At 40.3% G+C, this 20,589-nt stretch overlaps 1 protein-coding gene across 1 annotated transcript in view; it reads right to left on the bottom strand.

The window, feature by feature from the left end:
* Positions 1 to 20,589, bottom strand: part of b4galt2 (UDP-Gal:betaGlcNAc beta 1,4- galactosyltransferase, polypeptide 2) — a 133,128-nt gene that overhangs the window by 96,770 nt on the left and 15,769 nt on the right. The window contains exon 2 of the mRNA XM_054769338.1: positions 9,362 to 10,125. Within this exon, the coding sequence (XP_054625313.1) occupies positions 9,362 to 9,710 (349 nt within the window). The 5' untranslated portion in view covers positions 9,711 to 10,125. The remainder of the gene's footprint in view (positions 1 to 9,361; positions 10,126 to 20,589) is intronic.

Raw genomic sequence — 20,589 nt, 5'->3', positions numbered from 1 at the left:
AAGTGAAATAAAGATATTTGCAGATATACACAGCGTCCCATTTCACTTCATAATTCCATGCAGGATTTCCAGGAGCTCATACATTCACAAGTCAATGTCTTCATGCAAATCATTTTTAAAATGTTCCAAGTAATGTATTTAGTTGTCATAGTTGCCGCACGGTGGTCTAGTGGTTAGCACGTTGGCCAATACAGGAACAGCCTGGAGATCGGGAAGACCTGGGTTCGATTCTCCCCTGGGCATTTCACGTTCTCCCCGTGTGCGCGTGGGTTTTCTCCGGGCTCCTCCCACATTCCAAAAACATGCATGTTAGGTTAATTGGCGACTCTAAATTGTCCATTGGTATGAATGTGAGTGTGAATGGTTGTTTGTCTATATGTGCCCTGTGATTGGCTGGCGACCAGTCCAGGGTGTACCCCGCCTGTCGCCCGAAGTCAGCTGGGATAGGCTCCAGCATGTCCCCGCGACCCTAATGAGGATGAAGCGGTATAGAAAATGGATGGATGATATATTGCATGTTCTGAAAACAGCAACATTGTAACATAAAATGTATTGTAGTCTCTTGTATTAAGTCTAGTAATGTGATGCATGTTTTGATTATTTCTTTTGTTTGTAGTCACCTTTTTTCACGTTTTAATGTTTTAATGCTTCAGCAATTGTTTTTCAGCTGTTTGCAAATCCTCAGTGGCTGCAGATAGAACTTTTCCATGGCTAGTAAATATGGCTTATTGATATTGGTAAGATGTTTTTGTGAATAATCATCTATCCATCCAATTCACTTTCTATGCTCTAAGCCTTTTAAAAACATCACGCATTAGCTGAAAAAACCCTTACATTAACCTATATATTATCACTTTCAGCCCAATGCAGCCACTTGTTTTTATTTAAAAATGGCCAACTATAGTATTAAACTTTAGGCTAATGACCAAAATGCACCAAATGTATGTATTTTCATTTGACGGGCAGAAGGGAAGAGTAAGGTGTGGAGGCGTTACGTTAGATGCAACATGTGCAGTGTGCAAGTTAGCCAGGGCTCCAGCACCAGCAAAACAAAGAACACTACAAATGTGTGGCAACACCTAAAAATAAATCCATCCATCCATTTTCTATGTCGCTTATCCTCATTAGGGTCGCGGGGGTACGTTGGATCCTATTCCTGCTGACTTCAGGCGAGAGGCGGGGCACACCCTGGACTGGTTGCCAGCCAGTCGCAGGGCACATCCTAAAAGTAAATCAAAAATCAAAAAAGATGATTTTTTCAGTCCACAATATCAGCATCGGCGCAAAAAATCCCATCTCGGTCGGGCTCTGGTATGTACTGTATGTATGCTAAGTAGTTTTACCAGAACTGGACAAGAACATAAGAGCTAGCACTAATTGGAATTGTTGAGTCACTTGCAATATAATTTCATGTCATTCCTCTAAGTGTTTCCAACCATGAAATAATGGGGATAGTCTGCTTTCTTAATGTTGTTCTTTATAATACTATTTAAGATGCCCCAAGTTGCTCTCATGTTATTTTTGTTCTTATAAAGTACATGACTATAATATTCCCTCTTACACACTCTCAAGATAGTTGTCAACTTATTTTTGTAAGTCTTATACTTTTGTTCTGCTTCTTTAGTCTGTTGAATGATGAATGTCCTGTATAATGTGTTCTTCTTCTTACAGGAGTTTTTTTTTGTGATTTTGTCATCCATGGCTGGTTGTTTTTCTTTTGCTTCTTGGACTTTTCTTGTCAGGGACAGTTCTTATCGTAGAGCTCCATATAAGTACCAAGGAAGCTGTCATATGCCTCATCCACATCTGTTGCACTGTAGACCCTCTCCCAACTTTGTTCTTCTAGATCTTTCCTGAAGGCCCAGATGCTGTCCTCTGATGACATACAGCAACATAAAATACATGCGTATCATGCTTGCTGCTGTAACAAGTGAATTTCCCCGCTGTGGGATAAATAAAGTACAAATACAAATACAATACAAATAAAACGGCATGTTTACGCAAAGCCTGCAATGTCATCAAAGCCCTGCATTGATCTTTTACATTGAATTTAAAAATAATTCAAAAGAAAATTCCACCTTGTTAATCATTCCTACTCAGCTCACATCACATTCATCATCGAAGGTTGTTTAATTAAAACCAGTTCTTGCTTTAACAGTGCCGTTTATCCAAACAAAATTAAAGAAGCAACGAGCGGCTGAGCGTAAAACTGAAGCAGCAGCAGCAGGAAGTTGGAGGCTAATGAATGTATGCAGAGTGTGTAGCGGCGGCACGCTGGTTTCAAAGCAAAAGCAATTCCCTCGCCGTCCTCCCACTTAGAAATAAAAGCTCACCTTCCTGGGGCGGCTAAATAAGACAAATGGCCGAGCCCACTCAGCAATTTCATTGTCTGTTTCTACTAATGACGGCAAGTCAGTGAGGCGCATTGATCTGAACTAGACTACGCGTTTGTAAGTTAGCTTCTGTGTTCTTCTCTAATAAATCCTGTTCAAATGCTCCCACTTGTTCATTACTGGGTCCTCATCACTCAAAATACTTTTTTTCCTTTGCTGTAGAACCCTTGTTTGGAAAATTAACCCAACCTAATTTTCCCAAAAATTACAACTTTATTAATTGGGGCGGCATGGTTGCGGGTTCAATTCTTCGTCCTTCCGTGATCATGTCGAAGTGTCCTTGGGCAAGATACTGAACCACCAGTTGCTCCTGATGCTGCGTCAAGTAGGTAAATGTGCTAACAGCGTCAAAGCGCCTTGTGCCTTGGAGGTAGAAAAGCGCTATACAAGTGAAAGACCATTTACCATTTTGTTTGTTTGTCATTATATTACGACTTCTTTAACATTTTAACTTTATGGTACATAAATTACATTATTTGTACTCATATTACTACATTATTTTTTTTTTTTAATTAGGACTCTTTCCGGTTAGCTTTCTTCTCTCAATATTGTAACTTTATTCATGTAAATTACTGCTGATTTTTTTTTTTTTTTTATTTCCTTGTTAAATTCTATTTTTAGAATGTGGCGCAGGCCAATCATAAAAGAGTCATGGGCTGGAAATGGCCTCCGGGTCGCATTTTGGACACCCCTGCTTTCGATATCTCAGTTATCTTGGCTCAGAAATCCTTTAAAAGCAATAGACTTATTGCCTAAATATAACAATATACCGTGAATATGACTCTATTTAATTAATAGTGAGTCTCATATAGTTGCCCGGCGAGTGGCCTACAAAATCAGACAACCTCCGTGGTTTCCAATTAGCGCCATTTAAGACATAAATAAAACTCATGTTGGTGTGTGTTACTGTAAATGTGTTCTCTAGAGGAGCGGAGTGGCGGGTGAACAGGAAGTGATGTCGGGGATTCAGAGTTGAGTTTCAGCTTGGCCTGGGTTACGACCTGAACAGTAGCCCGTGTTTTTATTCGGAATTTTGGTGACCAAGTCTGGCGCATGTGTGTCTCACAGAGCATTACAGTAACATTACTGATACCTAGTGACCAGTGTAGTATCCTACATATCACGTCTTTGAATGAGTCTTCTGAATGCATTACGTTAGTATTTTAATTTAATGCATAACATTTGCTTAAATATGTATAGATTTTTTTTTACTAATAATAGGCCGAAGTCAAGCACAAAAATGCGATGATTTATGAAACACTATATTTTGAAAAACGCGATTGAGTGAAGCCGCGACATTTGAAGTGCGATGTGGCGAGGGACGACTGTACTTCTAAATAAATAAAAGTGTGGTCAAAGAGAACTACGTTTTTTTTCCCCACTTTCTCGTGGACTACAAATCATTATTAAAGTTTAAAAATTAAGTTGTTAATTGAAAAATAACAGCTTCTATTTTAATGAACCCACGTCCTTTGATAATGGTGTGTTTCTATCTCCCCTACATACAAGTGCTTTTGAGAAGTAGGTGACCTATCCTCCGAGTGTGCCAGTGAATATGTCCTCTGTGTGCTCGTATCACATTGGTGTGTACACCGTCCTCTCCATCGGTGTGGACGATAACGCTGCAGCGATACCAGAGATTTTTACACCTGTCGCTGAGCTGCGTAATCTTTTCAAGAAACGTTGTAGCTAAAACCAAAAAAGAAACAAAAGAAATAATTTATGCAAATTCTCCCTCAGTGGAACTTTCAGGTGGGGAATTAAGAACGCTGTGCCAAGGAGGAAAAGGAACGTTTTATAGCAAAGTTATGGTAGCCATGATGTTGTCAAGAGGCCTTTACCTCCCAAAAGCGATGGTTACATCCTCAATGTGCTCCTGAGGCTCTAACAACCTTGTTAAGCGGCTTGATTGAGAGACCAAAAACAAGCTAATGTTATTTCTTATGAGACCAAAGATAAACTTTATGGACTATTATCATTTATCCCAATATGGCACCAGCACAGAGGTACACCAGCATTGTCTTTAAATCAGACAATTTTCAAACATGAGGTAAATTACATTTGTGGTGCCCCTTATTGGTTTTGGTCAGAACACTTTGGAAGACAAATATGAGAAACCACAGCACACGTTTCCACCTGAACCAGGAGGAAAAACAGCCAGCTGAAGTTGCTGCCAACCAGAGAACCATCGAGCAGGTGATAACTAATTTTCCACCCAACTCGGAAAAGTGTTTCTGCTTGAAACACTTTTATTGCAAAGGATATGTGGCCGTATTCAATTGTTTAGTAGCAGGGCTTTCATGCTTTGGTTCGCACTTTGGAACCCAGATACAACGTCCCATCGCAAGGTCATTTCACTGACACTCCAATTGTGAATGAGTGGAGCCTAGTTTTTTTGGTTATTTATAATATACTGACGTGTGCAAGCATTACTCTTGCATCAGAGCCGCTGGTACAGAAATCTATATTTTGTATGAAGGCTGTTTTTTGCTTTACCATACAGCAAAAATATAATATTTTTTGATCAGAGATTCTATGCTCAGGATTTTAGTTAATTCAGAAGTCTATTATTTATTTGGGAATACTGTAATGGCAGATTTTTTATAATGATTACTCAGAATATGCGGAAGTTTGTTCATTTTATGGTCAATCAGTGCTGCCTGTGTCCCTGTAAAAAATGTTTTGCTGAATGGCGACCATGTTTTTCCACCAGTCTTGCTCACATTTTACATAAGAGCGCTTGTCAGTGCCCTGAGGATGTGTACCAAGTTTTGTGGCAATTCGGCTAAACACCCTAAAGTTTCAGTGGGTGTTGTGCTGTGTGAGAAATTTGAAGGCGACTTGTGGGGGTTAATAACACCGCCACTATGTGGCGTATTTGTCAGAAAAGTAATAGCACAGGCAGCACAGTAGGGGTGCATGTTTTGATAAAGTTTCACACGTTTGTGTGCAGCGGTTCAGGAGAAGAAGAGTAAGCTTACATGGGGTGTCCTCATTGTTTCGCATGACTGTATGACATGAAATCAGTGGTGCCCCCCACCACTCACCCCCAGGGGACAGAAACATTCATGCACCCTCTGATAATATTTATTTATCTGTACAAATCATTGTATGAGTTGCTTGCACCAGCATTTCTCAAGCATGAATAAAGACAGTAACAGTAACCTGCCAACCTTGAAGAACGTATTGTCCCTCCGCCTCACACCTAAATAAATACATAGTGAGAAAGTCAACTGAAACCTACATTTTTGCGGTTCCCCATTTTTGCTGGGGAACCGCACTCCATCCCCGTATTTTGAAACGTTTAAAATATTTCCCATATTAAATCATTATTAGCTTTACAGGCAGCTTTTAAGCAATACAAAAACATTAACAATCGACTTCAAACAGTGTTACCTTTGATAACAAGTGGACAACATGTACAGCAGCTAGCCAGTCTGACTAGCTAGCAGCTACAGATAGCAGCTTTCGTTAACAGTAAGCGCAATAAGTGTCACAAAAAAGGCAAAACCATTTTTTAAAAAAATGCAAAACACAATTCTTGCTTTCACCAACCTTTCATTTCACAATTCTTGACTATCAAAAATCGCAGAATGCCGGTAAAGGTTGTGAATGAGCCCCTATTTTGGCTGCCCGCTGCCAGATAATTGGAACTGTGCAGCTCACAAAGAACGGCTCAGCACAATGGCAACTTGCAGAACCTGTGTTGATGTTCTCATTTAACAGGCAACAAGAACAGAGTGCGGGGGTGTTCGTATAAAACTAAAACTAAAACCTTCCAGCTGCTGTTGCCATCCAAGGGCAAGCTCCGCTAGCTAACATGACAACATGACCAACTATTAACGATGAGAAGGTAGCTACAGGCTGGGTTTTTTGCACTCATTTAAAAAGTTAATTGGCTGGGTGACAGCAGGCTATAATACAGGCAGACAGGAGGGGGACGGGGAGGTCGCCTTGCTCCTTTAAAGCTTCGGGGTGCGCCTGCTGCATAGACACATGCTGGGAAGGAAAGGCTACAGGATGCACACAGCGAGGGAGGAGATATGGTGATGCTAAACTACAATCTCATCTTTATGTGTTCAATTAGGGATTGTGACGATTGCAGCTTATAGAAGCTTTTGTTGCAGTAAGAAGTGTTTGATTTTGAAAGCAATGTTAAATGAACTTGTCTTGAGCAGATTTGATATAATTCATAATGCAAAATGTTAATTATTCTTTTTTCCTCATCCAATTTCCAATATTTAGACATAAATTATTATTACTATATATATATATTTTTTTTTTTTTTACTAAAACTGAACTGATTAAAACTAGACTAAAACGGTCACATATGGAACTGACTAAAACAGGAAGCATTTTCGTCCAAAAGACTAAGACTAAAAATAAAATGGCTGCCAAAAACAACACTGTTCATTACTGAATTTTATAATACATTTTTGTGAGTGCTTTATGTATTTTCTTCATTTACAGACTGCCATATTGGAATTGAATAGATGCAAATGCAAAACATTTTGTATCAAGAAAAAATATATAAATAGAATAAAACATATTAAAAACATATATAATGTACTGTCAAGCACATAGCAACTAATCTGCAGTGGGCATACAATTCTTAAATTTCTCTTAATAAGATAAATAAAATGATTGGCTTTTCCATTTTTTTTCCTTATTACCACTTAAAATGTACTTTTTGCGGAATTTTATGTGAAACGTGAACACATGTCTTTCTCATTTCTGTGCGTTTAAAGATATAAAAACAGATTTAAAAAAAAGCCAGCTCATTACTGCTCTGATGAAAAATACTTATTCCTCCTATAAAGTCGTCTGAAAAAGTCTCCAAAAAGAGCCAACAACCTCCATTTACATATAATGTGACGTGCATATTAATCAAGCCACAGTGACATTGTTACTATTATTAGTACTGTTGTTACGCCGATCGAACTACATTACTGGCATATTGACACTTAGCCAGAACACACCGGCTAGCTAGCAACTAGCCTCACCATACAGACTCGCCCGTAGCATGTCAGCGTCACGCTCACAACGCCTCAGACACTACCAAAAGGTAAGGCAACATACTCAAGATGGTGTTTTTACTTCTGAGTTTGGAAAAGTTAACGCTAGGTGTACGCGTTCCATTTCTACAACATTGCTATGTGAAATCAATGCAGCGAGGAAGGAAGTTCCGGTAATGGCCGAAATATGGCAAAATACTATCAGCATTACATGTTATCATGAATGTACCTGTTACTACAGGTTACTACATGGTTACAGCATGTATAAAAAAACAGAAAACCTTGTTGGTGGTTTTTGGAGGTGTTTTCTGTGTTGGCGGCATACTGTAGGTGTATCCCATTACACGCACCACTGAGCTGTCGCTTTTGATCTGTTTTTATATCTTTAAAACACAAAGAAAAGGAAAATACATATGTGTTCATGTCTCACATAAGGATTATGGATGATGGGCAAAATTCCTAAAAAAGTGCAGTTTTCTTTTAAAATACTTACACTTAAAAAACTTTTAGTGACGGACTTTTGAGCCACTGATGTGAAGGCTCAGGCTCTCATATACATACACACACACACACACACACACACACACACACACACACACACACACACGCACACACACACTTGGCTGCAGGAGAACTCCAGCTGACAGGTGCTGCCTCTATGAGTGGCTTGCATCCACCCATTATATAGTGTGTGTATGTGAAGCAGGCTCCTGTGTCTGTGCAGCCAAACTCTGCTCTTACTTCCTTTTCTGCCCCGCTCTATGACTTCCTCAGCCTCCATGCATACCATCCTCTCTGTGTGCATTCAGAAACAGCTTACCTACCTCTCACACCGCCACTGGCTCTCTGCTCATCACCAGAGTGGTCCTAGCAGCCTCTCCATCTCCATCAGTGAAAAGGCTGAGATTAGCTACAAGAGCACACCTGGGCCTGCCATGAATACCAAAATCCTTAGTCCCTGCCTGGCAGCTGATTCCTGGCAGTGAATTGCAGTGAACCTCCTCTTCAGCTTCAGCCCAGCCGACCTGACAGCTTCATCTGTCTTGTGGTGGGAGTTACAAATCTCAGGAAGAAAACTGTGTAAGAAACAACTATTTGGCTTTACATATGAAGTCATTAAAAGCTGAATAACACAACTCCATGTCCTGGTATGACCTTTGACCACCAGCTCTACCTCTGGTAACATTCCAAATTATTTGCTTTGAAGCTTCATTTAGGGCCTAACAAACAACTTCTTAGGCCAAACAACTCTCCCCAAGACTAAAACACTAAACAACATAACCTTTGACCTTAGTTACAGTCAATACAACACATCAATCATCTCTTGATGGAGAATCCTACCCTGTAGTGAACTAGAGACTTCACAATAGCAAGCTGATGTAAACACTTCCTGGTAACAGCTTCAAAGTAAAAGCATTCGAAGTGGCAAATATTTGCAGGCAAGTCCTCTGCGCCATGCAGCAGGCCACACAGGAAACGCGGCGGGGTCATGGGAAGAGAAGGAGCAGCTGCCGTTGGAAGGCGAGCAGCAGGTGACATCTGGGTGAGGTAAGCGCCTCCTTTTCAAGCCCCTATTCCTGTTTCAACTAACGGACTATATGAGAAATTACACCAAAGTGGTTTGCTTTTCCTTAAGCATTTTAGTATATAGCACTGTATCTTTTCAAGGGACAATACTATAGAAATGGATCATTTAGAGCAAGGATTCTCACTGGGGTCCGTGAAAGTTGGATCATTTGGTGTGTTCCCGTTACTGCACATTTGTTAAACATCTATAGTAAGTAAGTATAGTAAGTATAGTTGTTTTTTTTTTTTTTTAATCAGCAAGAGGATTACAAGGAGGTCCTTGGAAAGTTCCAAAAAGTATGAGAACCCCTGTTCTAAGTGTATCCAAGATTACTAACATGGAATTAATTGCTAAACATGAAGACCATTTTTGAGAGTCTGACTTACCCAGACCAGGAGGGTTCTCAGGACATGGCGGCAAGGGCTTCGGCGAAGGCGCCTGATTGGTCTGTGGCCGCACGCTTGGCCCCGCCTGCTTGCCCGCGGCTAGGAAGCTAGCTGAAGTGGAGTTGGGCCTCGATATGTTGTAGTAGTAAAAATGATGTCCGCTCCCTGTTGCTCCGCTGCCGTTATTCCGGGAGCCGTTACGTCCGTTGTTGAAGCGGCTGAAGAGGTCGAAGCGCTGCGAGTAGACGTCAAAGTAGAGAATCATCATAATGAGGAAGTGGAGCAAGCAGAGCAGCAGGACGCCTTTGCAGATGCGCTCCAGAGTTCGGCCCAACATCAGCCGGGTCATGGCCGAGGATGCTGAGCGGCGGGCGACCGGCTACAATCATGCGCTCATCCCGACGGCCTCGTGGTCAATATCCACTTCGATTTGAATATGTAGTTCACTGCTAACCAACTATCTGACCTCTGCAGAGGTCATGAGGTCACTGATGGTGATCCAGTTTGGTCCTGATGTGTCCCTACATGTCCAAGGACCTAAAAGAATTTGATATGCATCGATCCCAGATGGTCTTTAGTCCAAACTGTGCACTTGGCAAACAAGGAGCGTTATCTCAGCTGTAAGGCAACGTGACATGCGGTCATGCTCCACTGCGCCATTCAGATGGACAACAATGTTCTCGCGGGGTTCCATCGACAAGTCATCCCCATGCTGCCTGGGCCTTGGCAACGACGCAGACCTCCTGGAGGGTCTCCTTAAGCACCTGAACAGAAGAATTGAGATAAACAAACAATTGTGTATTTACTTCATGTGAGGAGACACATTTTACTCAAGAGGGGATTGAGGGTGATATGCAGCAAAGTGGAGACTGTGGAGTATAATACTGCAGAATACAGAGCTAGGATAACAACAACATGGAAAGCTAGTGTTAACATGTGTGTTTATTAGCAAATTTTCCAATGATGACTTGGTACAATGCAGTGGAAAAGAGGCATCAGTGTATTATTTGTGGTGTCATGAGACAGAAAAGGCGCCAATCGTTGATATAGGCATGCAAACGACAAGCCCACAATGGCCAAAGCGGCATGCCGCCGTCAATTTTTACACCCAAACAACTTGGAAAGCATCAAAAGGCAGTAAAAGGTGCTTTGCCTAAGTCAGTGTTATGACCATAATGTTACGATCAATCACGGTAAGAAACAACAAACCCTGAGGAGTGCCAACTAAGATATGAAGATGTGCTGCTGTAGCCAATTAAATACGAACACTTGCTAGCAAGACAAGGGGCTCAAAAATTTGAGTTTACAGCAAAAATATTTTGTAATACAGTCATCTCTCGTTTATCGCGGTTAATTGGTTCTAAAACCGATAAGTGAATTTCTGTTAAGTAGGATTTCTTATTTATAAATGGAATATTTTCATAGTTATAGCATAGAAAACATGTTTACGACCTTCTAAATAAGTTTTTTTACATTATTGAATATAGTGGTGTTGAAATCCCCGCATAGCACAGCAGTGAAAACCTGTCACTGTGAGTGGAGCTTTATCGTTGGTTGTATGAATTTTTGGATTTCGGATACTGCTTTATCGTGGTTGTTAAACTTTCCCCTTCAATTTGGTATTAAATGAATATGCAGACTTACTGTAAATCCAAGCCATCGTGAGTGAACAAAAAAGTGAAGCTCAAATTCAATCCATTCCAACAGAACTGTCATAAAGGTATATGAGTAAAATTAAAAAGAATTTGCGCCTAACACTCACAATTACGAGCGTACCTGAACGCCTCATTCCACAGTCATAGCAGAAAGAAGGAAAGAGACATGGCATGAAGTTCTTCATTGCTCTCTGTGAGTTATATGAATAAGTAAGTAATTTTGATTATTATGTTGTGTATTAGAGTGTTTAATCTTGAATGTTTAATTTATATTGGCGTTCCAATCCCTGCACTGTGAAAACCTGTCAATGTATGTGGGTGTCAGGATGAGAAGTGAGGATTCCCCTAAAAATGAGGCTTTATCGCAGCTTTAATGCATTTTTGTACTTTGTATACCGCTTTATCGTGTGTGTTAAACTTTTCCTTTCAATTTGGTATCAAATTAATATGCTAATCATAGCGATTGCAAGTGGACAAAAGTGAAGCTCAAGTTCAACTCATTTGAAAGGAAGGATCCCAACATCCAGGTGAAATAAAAGACATGTAGGACCAATACTTAAATAGATACTTTAGTCATCGCCAAGAGAAATGAACATCTTCTCTATTTATCAATGCTCATGTAAAACTTTAACAAAATTTAACCCTGCAAAATAGAAAATTTTGAACCAGAATTACTTGCTATAAAATTAATTAACCAATTAATCATGTTTAATATTTAAATTTAATGAAAATTATTATTTTTTTTAAGTGGGGGTACACAGCTTCATGTCTAAAGGGGTACGCAACTGTGAAAAGTTTGGGAACCACGGGTCTACAGACATCAACTACAGGACAAAAACTGTAGAATACATATAGTGCAAATGTCAAACAGGCAGGACTAAACAACTACATGGCCTGTATTTGACCCACGGGCCATACTTTACCCACCCCTGCTCTGAAGTGTGGCTCACAAAATGTCGGTGCAGCACATTCATTACTTTTTATGCTTTGTTGCTCACAGATAAACAAAAGGTCAGTGGAAATAGTTCCTCTGTTTGGCAAAATAAGAATGAAAGCCTCCCTGCAGAAACCTTTCCTTGTTATTTGAGCCTTGGAAACAGTGCAAGATAAAAATTTGCTTTTTTTCCCAAGCTGCACACTGCTGGGGTTGTTTGTCTCAGCAGGATTACACAGAAACTTGGTGGAGGGGAGGAATAAGGCCATTAAATGTAGTGATTTTTTTTTTGTTGGTCCAAACAAACTATATACTAGTTGTATATATATATATTGTTTTCTTCAATTTCTGGTTCATTTTAATTCCAGGTACAACTAAAGGTACATTTGTTTGTACAAATATAATGATCAGAACAAAAATAGCTCTTAAGAGTTCATTTTAAGAGCTGATATCATTTCCCATGCTTTTCTTGATAATAACCAAAATCACTTAAGTTCTTACATCAATAGCCATGGCATTGTACTGCCAAAAACAGTGCTTTTAGGCATTCCATGTTTTCTTTTCTGTCGCTTTTAGTCACATGACTAAACAAAACACAGGAGTTAGTACTTGACCATTGTTAGTACAAAACCATTGTTTCTGATGACTGTGGACATGTGTCTTGGCATGCTCTCCACCAGCTTCTGACATTTTTCTGCTGTCACAGCAGCCCATTCCTGTTGCACAAATTCAAACAAATCTGCTTTGTTTTTGAGCGTGTGGTTCTCCATTTTGGGTATGATGATTTTCCACAGGTTTTCCATTGGATTTACATTTAGTGATTGAGCAGGCCAAGACATGGTTTGAATGTTCTGGTTCTCCATCCAGGCTTTAACTGACCTTGCCCTGTGGCAAGGGGCATTGTCCTGTTGGAAAATCCAGTCAGTCAAGGCAGGAAAGGCTAGGCTTCTCCAGGCTTCCTCCTAACCAGTAAGTTGGCTAGAGTGGGCATCAACTCAAAATTGGATTAATTACTGTAGAGAACCTTTGCCCAATCATCAACAGTCCAATCCTTGTGAGCAAAGAGTAACCGGGCCTTCCGCTGCCTTTCGTTGATGAAGGCCTTCTTTCGTGCCCTGTGTGACTTCAAACCAGCTTCAAGAAGTCAGTTTCAAACTGTCCTTGCCAAACAAGTCACTCATTTTTAAGATCCCTAGAGGTCTGACGATTCCTTACACAGGGACGGAGCATTTTAAAACTAACAGCTGTACACATGAAGACAATACAATGTCTTTATTTGCTGAGCAATGTATGTGCACGGCACACAGCAAGTGCTCATATGGTAGACTCCTGGCTGCTGCCATCATATTTCGAGCACTATCTGTCCCTATAGTGGTAACGTGTCTCCTTAGCAGCATCAAGAAACTGCCGAGCACATGCTTTGGTAAAATGTCTTTCCTCCAGTTTCACTACAACTTTCGCAAATGAGTGCAGTTGCCAGCTATGATCGATCAGAAGTGCTGTTACCTCGAGGTAGTTAGGGTTGCTTACTGCTATCCAGTGGTCTCCTGTCAGTGCAACAAACGTAGCTTTGGCCAGCTGGTCCAACTTTGTTTCCTTTTAATACAGTTCATGAATTCTTGTGATGACAGTTCCACTTGAAGGAGTTCTATATAATGGGCCACCTTTGGCTGTCTGACTGAGACTATGAAGCCCCTCGTCTTCAACTATGTTGATGGGTCTGCAGTCTCTGGCAACCCATTCAGCAACTGCATTATTTAACCTTGATGTGGTCTTTGGTTGATAAGTCCGACTGAGCCTGGTGCACTCCGCCAGTGTGTGTGTGTGTATATATATATATATATATACACACACACACAGCTTTGGTTCATCAGGAAGTGACTGGAAGTGACTGTGGGCGTCCCGAGCAGGAGAGCTAGGCTCAATGCTAGCTGTGAGTTTCGAGAGAGTTGGTAAGTGTGTTTATGTTGGCGTGGATGTAAAGTCCTGCAGTGTTCTCCGCTGTTAATAAAGCAATTAAAGTGCATCGGCGACGTGAGTCTCTCCTTCCCCACAACAAGCGGCATTACAGTATTGACCAGTGCACACCAGGAAATAAACGGTGTCATTTCTTACAGGCATTGGCTGTACAGCTATGTAGTGGGGCTTGTTTAACCTTTGCCTTGTGGGCAAGCAGGAAGGAGAGACGATGCTGAGAGATGTGTGTGTGTTCTGAGCTGCTGTCTGGTGGCCGCGTTCAATAAATAAAGTTGGCAGAAGCAACAGGAGAAGTTTCCTTCTTTGCTTCGGAGCTGAATAACACTGACAAGTTAACAGACTAGTAGCGAACGGAAAAAAAGATGGCTTTGTTTGTGTCGAATACAGAAGATGAGGACTTTGATGGATTTGTGGATGAGGTTGATCAAAAATAACGTGAGTACATTCTAAAATACTTCAATTAAGTACAACCGAACTCAGTTTTGCTCCCGCTGCCGCATGCATGCTAGCGTATGTTTTTTTTTTTATTGTAGCGTCGCTGGGAGCACGTCCTGTTCCCAGCCTAATTTGCGGTAATGTTTTGGTGCAAATGCTCTTAAAGTTACATGTTTGACCAGGAAATAGCAAGCTCAAAAGAAGACGGCTTTTTTATGTGGAACAACTGACAGTTTGTGTGGATCTTGTGAATGATTGTGACTGCGCCAGGACTCAGTAATTAAAGTCTACACACGACGGCTTCATTGATTGAAAAACAAAACTTTTCGTGCATGAAGCTTCTACTTGAGTTGGTAATTTGGCCGCTATATGCAGTCAGATATTGACCAAGGGAGACAAAATGGGTGGCCGCTGGCCGCGTTGGACAGGTGACTGCTATACACAGGGTCTATAACATGTAAATTTGCTGCGGGGGATTTTTCAGTGGCTGCTATAGGCAGGTGGCCGTTCTATAAAGGTGGCTGCTAAGACAGGTTTGACTGTGTATATATATATATATATATATATATATATATATATATGTATATATATATATAATTCCTTGCGGCTTTAAATGGCGTCACATATCCTCCTGTTTGCCAACTGTCCATCTTCTTCATCAGCATCTCATTACAGTTAGATTACACACTCATAAAGTAAAAAACTGACTAATTCAAACATTGCACACAAATACGCACACACACATTTATACACATGTGGCTCATACTTCTGATATAGATATTTCCATCACTTCCACTTACACGCATGCATATCTCACAGTTGCACACAACAGTATCACATCCTCACTCGTTAGTTAGGATGACCACATTACAGATTGCTTGAGCACAATTTAAGCTCATGTAAAAAATAAAATAATAATAATGTATATATATTATGTACACACACACACACACACACACACACACACACACACATACACATTACATGTCTAAACACACATCACCACAAGCTAGTCTAGAATGACTTCACTACAGTTTGTCACTTGGAATGTCAGAAGGGTTGGGTCGACAGAAAAAAGACAAAAAATGTTTAACCATTTGGAGAACATCCAAGCAGACATTGTCTTATTACAAGAGACTCACATCTTCAAATCAGCTGTCCATACATTTCACTCACCACACATATATTTAGCAAGTTACAACTCCAAACAGAGAGGAGCTATTTTAATTAACAAGAGGGTGAATTTTACACTTCACAACAATATTACAGACACAGGAGGTAGATTACAATAATTAACATATCTGTTGACAATGTAAATTTTTGTATCGCCAATATGACCCCTCCTTCTTTCACACCTTCTTTTCTTCTCTCTCGGCACATTTGGATTCAAGCTTGATCTTGGGAGAGGACCTCAGTTTAGAATTTAATGCAGAAATAGACATGTCCAAACCGGCTGGGAGACATTGTGAGTCTCAATCAACAGCGATACTCAAGAAATACAGTACATGAATGATTTTGGTCTTTGTGATGCTAGGTGTTCTTATCACCCGACTCACAGGGAATATACTTATTTCTCACCAGTGCAACACACTCTCATATTGACTACTTTTTAACAAGTAGCTCAGTCTTATCAGACATATAAAACATCAAACACAAATACAAATACATCATTACTTTAAAGACCCAGATTTCCTAAAATACTTTGAGAGAGAGTGGACAATGCTTTTAGACTTTTATGACCAACCAGAAATCTCGGCTTGTATTCTCTGGGAGACAGCAAAAGCAGTAATGCGCGGAAAAATTATTTCCTATTCACTAGGGATGAGCGAGTACACCACTATCTGTATCTGTATCTGTATCTGTTCACCCATCTCAATTATCCGTATCATATCTGTACTCGGAGTGGGCAGGGCATAAACTGAAAGTGGGTGTGGTTTAACCGGAAATGGGTGTGGCTTGAATTGGTACATTATTTTAAGTCTGAAATTGACATGGATTGATCAGAATTTGCTATATTTATTGTTTATTATTCAAACCCTCCAGTTTTACCGCCCTTACAACTAATTTCTACATCTAGGTACAATGAGTTTGCAACATTCTTTTATGACAAATTTCAAGGTATACAAAATGCAATAATTTCCACAACACAAATGACTATTCTGCAGCCAGCTAGACACCTAGTGCTGACACATTTCACACCTGTCATTGACAACAGTCGAAGAGATCATCTGCAGCCTGGGTCCACCAAAGTGCTGCCCTGATGAGTTACCCACTAGATTTCTAAAGTATGTGCTGAGCAGTTAGCTACCACAACTCACGCAAATTAACATCCCACTTCAGACTGGAACATTTCCAAAAGCCCTAAAAACTGTTGTCATTAAGCCTCTTCTGAAAAAGAGCAGTCTTGATGCCACAGTACTGAACAACTACCAGCCCATATCAAACCTACCATTCTTGGGAAAAGGTTGAATACCAACAGCTTACTGACTTTCTACTGTCTCACAACGTATTTGATACTTTCCAATCAGGCTTTAGCACTGAGACAGCTCTGATCAAGGTGACAAATGATATCTATCTGAACATAGATGCAGGCAAAGTGTCACTTTTATTTCTGCTGGACCTGAGCACTGCCTTTGACACAGTTGACCATGTGATCTTATTAGAGAGGTTAGAAAACTGGGTGGGAATCTCTGGTACTGCTCTAAACTGGTTCAAGTCCTATCTGGAGGACAGGAAGTACTTTGTTGGAATTGGTAACTGTGTCTCAGAGCAAATGGCTATGGCTTGTGGGGTTCTCCATTGGTCAATCCAGGGACGCCTATTGTTAAATCTCTACATGCTTCCTTTAGGCCATCTGATACGCAGCTGCAATGTGTCCTACCACAACTATGCGGAAGACACTCAGATCTACGTGTCACTGACGGCCGGTAAACATGGTTCTGCAGATTTACTTTGTCACTGCAGCAAGCAGATTGGTGTGTGGATGCAAAACAATATTCTCCAGCTAAATTCAGACAAAACGGAAATCATTGTCTTTGGCACACAGAAACAAAGATAAGGTGTTATCAGTCACCTTGCGACTCTTTCTCTAAAACCTAACCATCAGGTTAGAAATCTAGGGGTAATAATGGACTCAGATCTGAAATTTAACAGCCACATTAAATCAATAACACCATCAGCTTTTTACCGCCTAAAAACATTGCCAAAATCAAGGGAATACTGTCTAAGCCATATTTAGAGACTAATCCATGCCTTTGTTTCCAGCAGGTGAGACGACTGTAACGACCATCTCACCGGGCTCTCTAAACGAGCAGTAAAACAGCTGCAGTACATCCACAATGCTGCTGCTCAAGTCCTGACTAGAACCCGAACATTTTTTTATGGATTGATTTCTGGACCTCTATGTAATGATTTTTTTTATGATTTTATGTTTTTATGGAATGCTTTTATGAAGTGATTTTACCCTTCTTTTCGGCAAAGCACTTTGAATTACCATGTGCAAATTGTGCTCTATAAATAAAATTGGATTGCCTATCAGTATCAGGGTTATGAAATCAGTTACATCATCATCATCATATTAGTATCTAAGTTATTGAAGATGTGTATAAATAGCCTGCGATTGACTGACACCAGTCCAGGGTGTACCCCGCCTCTCGCCCGAAGCCAGCTGGGATAGGTTCCAGCATACCCCCGCGACCGTAGTGAGTCTAAGTGGCATAAAAGATGGATGGATGGATGAATAGCATCATAAGCTTTGATGACTATTAATGTTGTCAGCATATTTTCAAAGAAGTAAATTTTGACCACACAGGTGTATTCAAGTCAAACTGAGGTTTAACAAAAAAAAAACTTGGCTCAGAAGTGGACAAAAGGTTGAACTTTTAAACGGTAAAATAACAACACAGTGAGTATGAAATCATCCCAAAGGTCCATTTCACAGAATAAAAAGGTCACTTCTCACACTTGCAACTTTTTAATGAAACTAAAAAGGTAATATAATGTCTCTGTGGAAATGGACCTTTTCACTTCATGCGTCATGTTAATTGTAGTCAGAGCTGAGCCGAAAATGCAGCAACCTCAAGTAACCGAAATGAGACGCCAAGGTGTCTTTTTTTCCCATTCACAATCACTAAGGAGTGCAAGAATAAAGATGGCCTCTCGAGTATTTAACTTTATCTCTTTTTGTGCAGCTGTGAAATTTACATTTAAATAACAGTGCCGAGCTCGGCGATGACGTTTGCATTGACACTGTTACAGCCGTGTGACTCAGGCGGCGCTCTACATGACAAACACTACCAGCATGTATTATTCTTGAAACTTGAGTGCAATGTTATGTAGCTTGTACAGAGGCCAGGCAGGCCGGATCGAAAGACAAAAAAGGATTTAGCTCTGCAGTGTGTGTGTGTGTGTGTGCTCGAATCAAATCAGTCAAATGCAGTCAAGTCAGTGGGGTCAAAGCTTTAAATTGGAAATTTTAATTCAAGCTGAAGGAGTGTCTAAGAGGGCATGGCGGAAAGAAACTTTTCACGTAGTCCTTTTATCATTTCTCCTCTTGTCACGTAAACGTAATAGACGCCTCACACTTTAACAATTACATTAAAGACATTAAGAGCAGCAACGGCATGTCAAAGAGATTAGTTACTGTATTATTAGTGCTGCACGCACAAGGGTGAACGCTTGTCAAAACAAGCACCCCTAGTGTGTTGCCCGCACTATTATTTTTTCAGATAAATACATCACATGATGGCGCTGTTATTTAATCACATAGGTTGGACTGACTTTAAATTTCTCACACTGCTCTAAAAAAACAGCCACTGTAACTATAGGGTTTCCAGCCGAATCACCACCAAATTTGGTACACACCTTTAGGTGTTGGTGGTGCTTTTTTTTCTTTTTAGATTTGTCCTGTTCATCCTTGCTCACACACATTATAAAAGGGACTGTCTGTGTCGCTCGATCCCACGTCCACACAGTTTGAGCATTAAGTCGAGCAACGCTAACCAGTGAGTGCATTGGTGGCGCATGATAACGCATCAGTTAATCGATTTAGTGTTATATTAGACGTCCGATGACATGTACGTTATCTTTAAAATCAATACACACTTACATGGAACGCAGGAAGCATTAAGAATGTTTTTTTTTGCAGTTATGAAAATCAGACCATGATGTCATGAAGCCCCCCCCACGGCTCCGGCAACCCAATGCCACAGATGCATTGCAGTCCTGTGGGAAACACTGATTTCCATTGATATACCATTATATCATACAAACTCTACTATCATGTGACATATATACGATAACACATACTCCTGCACTGCTCACACTGTTGACGTATCCTTGAGCAAGATCCTGAACCCTCCGTTGCTGCTGATGCTGACTCATCAGCGTGAATGACCTTTCCATGGCAACAAATGACATCATCATTAGTTACCATGTTGATGGGGGAATGAGGCGACATTGTAAAAGTGCAACCTTGACGAGGAGAAAAGTGCTGTATATAGTGTAGAAGTGAAGCCTGTTTATTACACATACGTATACTTTTTGAGCCAATAACGGGCGAGAGCCACAATAAGCAACAGTGTTGATAACACGCCCAGCGAAACAAACATCTGTATCGTGAAATTTTAATTGGGCTGCAGTGGCTAGAATGCTACTTTGTGAGGGTACATTATTAATAGTGTTGGTCAAACATACGCTGGAAGGGGCCCAAAGGAAGTAGAGGGTTTTAATTTGAAAGGGGCATAACATTGGCGTGTAAAGACTGTAGGGATTGTGAGCCATACATGAATATTCATTGAAATTTTGTTTATTATTATACAGGGTTTCCGCTACATGTAATTGATTGTGGCGCACACCAAATAAAAACCACCACACATTAAAAATGAGGTTTTTAGGAAAACAGTGTTAAGTAATATATTGTATGAATGGATATATATTCCGATCAGGGTTTTATGCTGCCAATACCGATCATCCATGAGTGAAATCGGCCGATACCGATACTGAAACCGATCACGTGTAAATTTTTAAATGTTCTATTGGCTATGTCAAGGGTCCCATTTTTTTTTTGTGAGAGATACTTTTACAAAATGAAAGTGGCCAAGAGCTACTCATTTTTGTAACATTTATTTTCCTAGCTTATTTCAACCCAAACAAAGGGAATATGCTTGTTTTACCAGAACATTAACAAAATGCACAATTCACATTTTGTATTCCAGAATTTGTAGTGT

Source organism: Dunckerocampus dactyliophorus, chromosome 2, assembly GCF_027744805.1.
Source record: "Dunckerocampus dactyliophorus isolate RoL2022-P2 chromosome 2, RoL_Ddac_1.1, whole genome shotgun sequence".
Taxonomy (NCBI): domain Eukaryota; kingdom Metazoa; phylum Chordata; class Actinopteri; order Syngnathiformes; family Syngnathidae; genus Dunckerocampus; species Dunckerocampus dactyliophorus.
The sequence above is the reverse complement of the archived record's forward strand: the minus strand, read 5'-3'. Positions and strand labels throughout refer to the sequence as shown.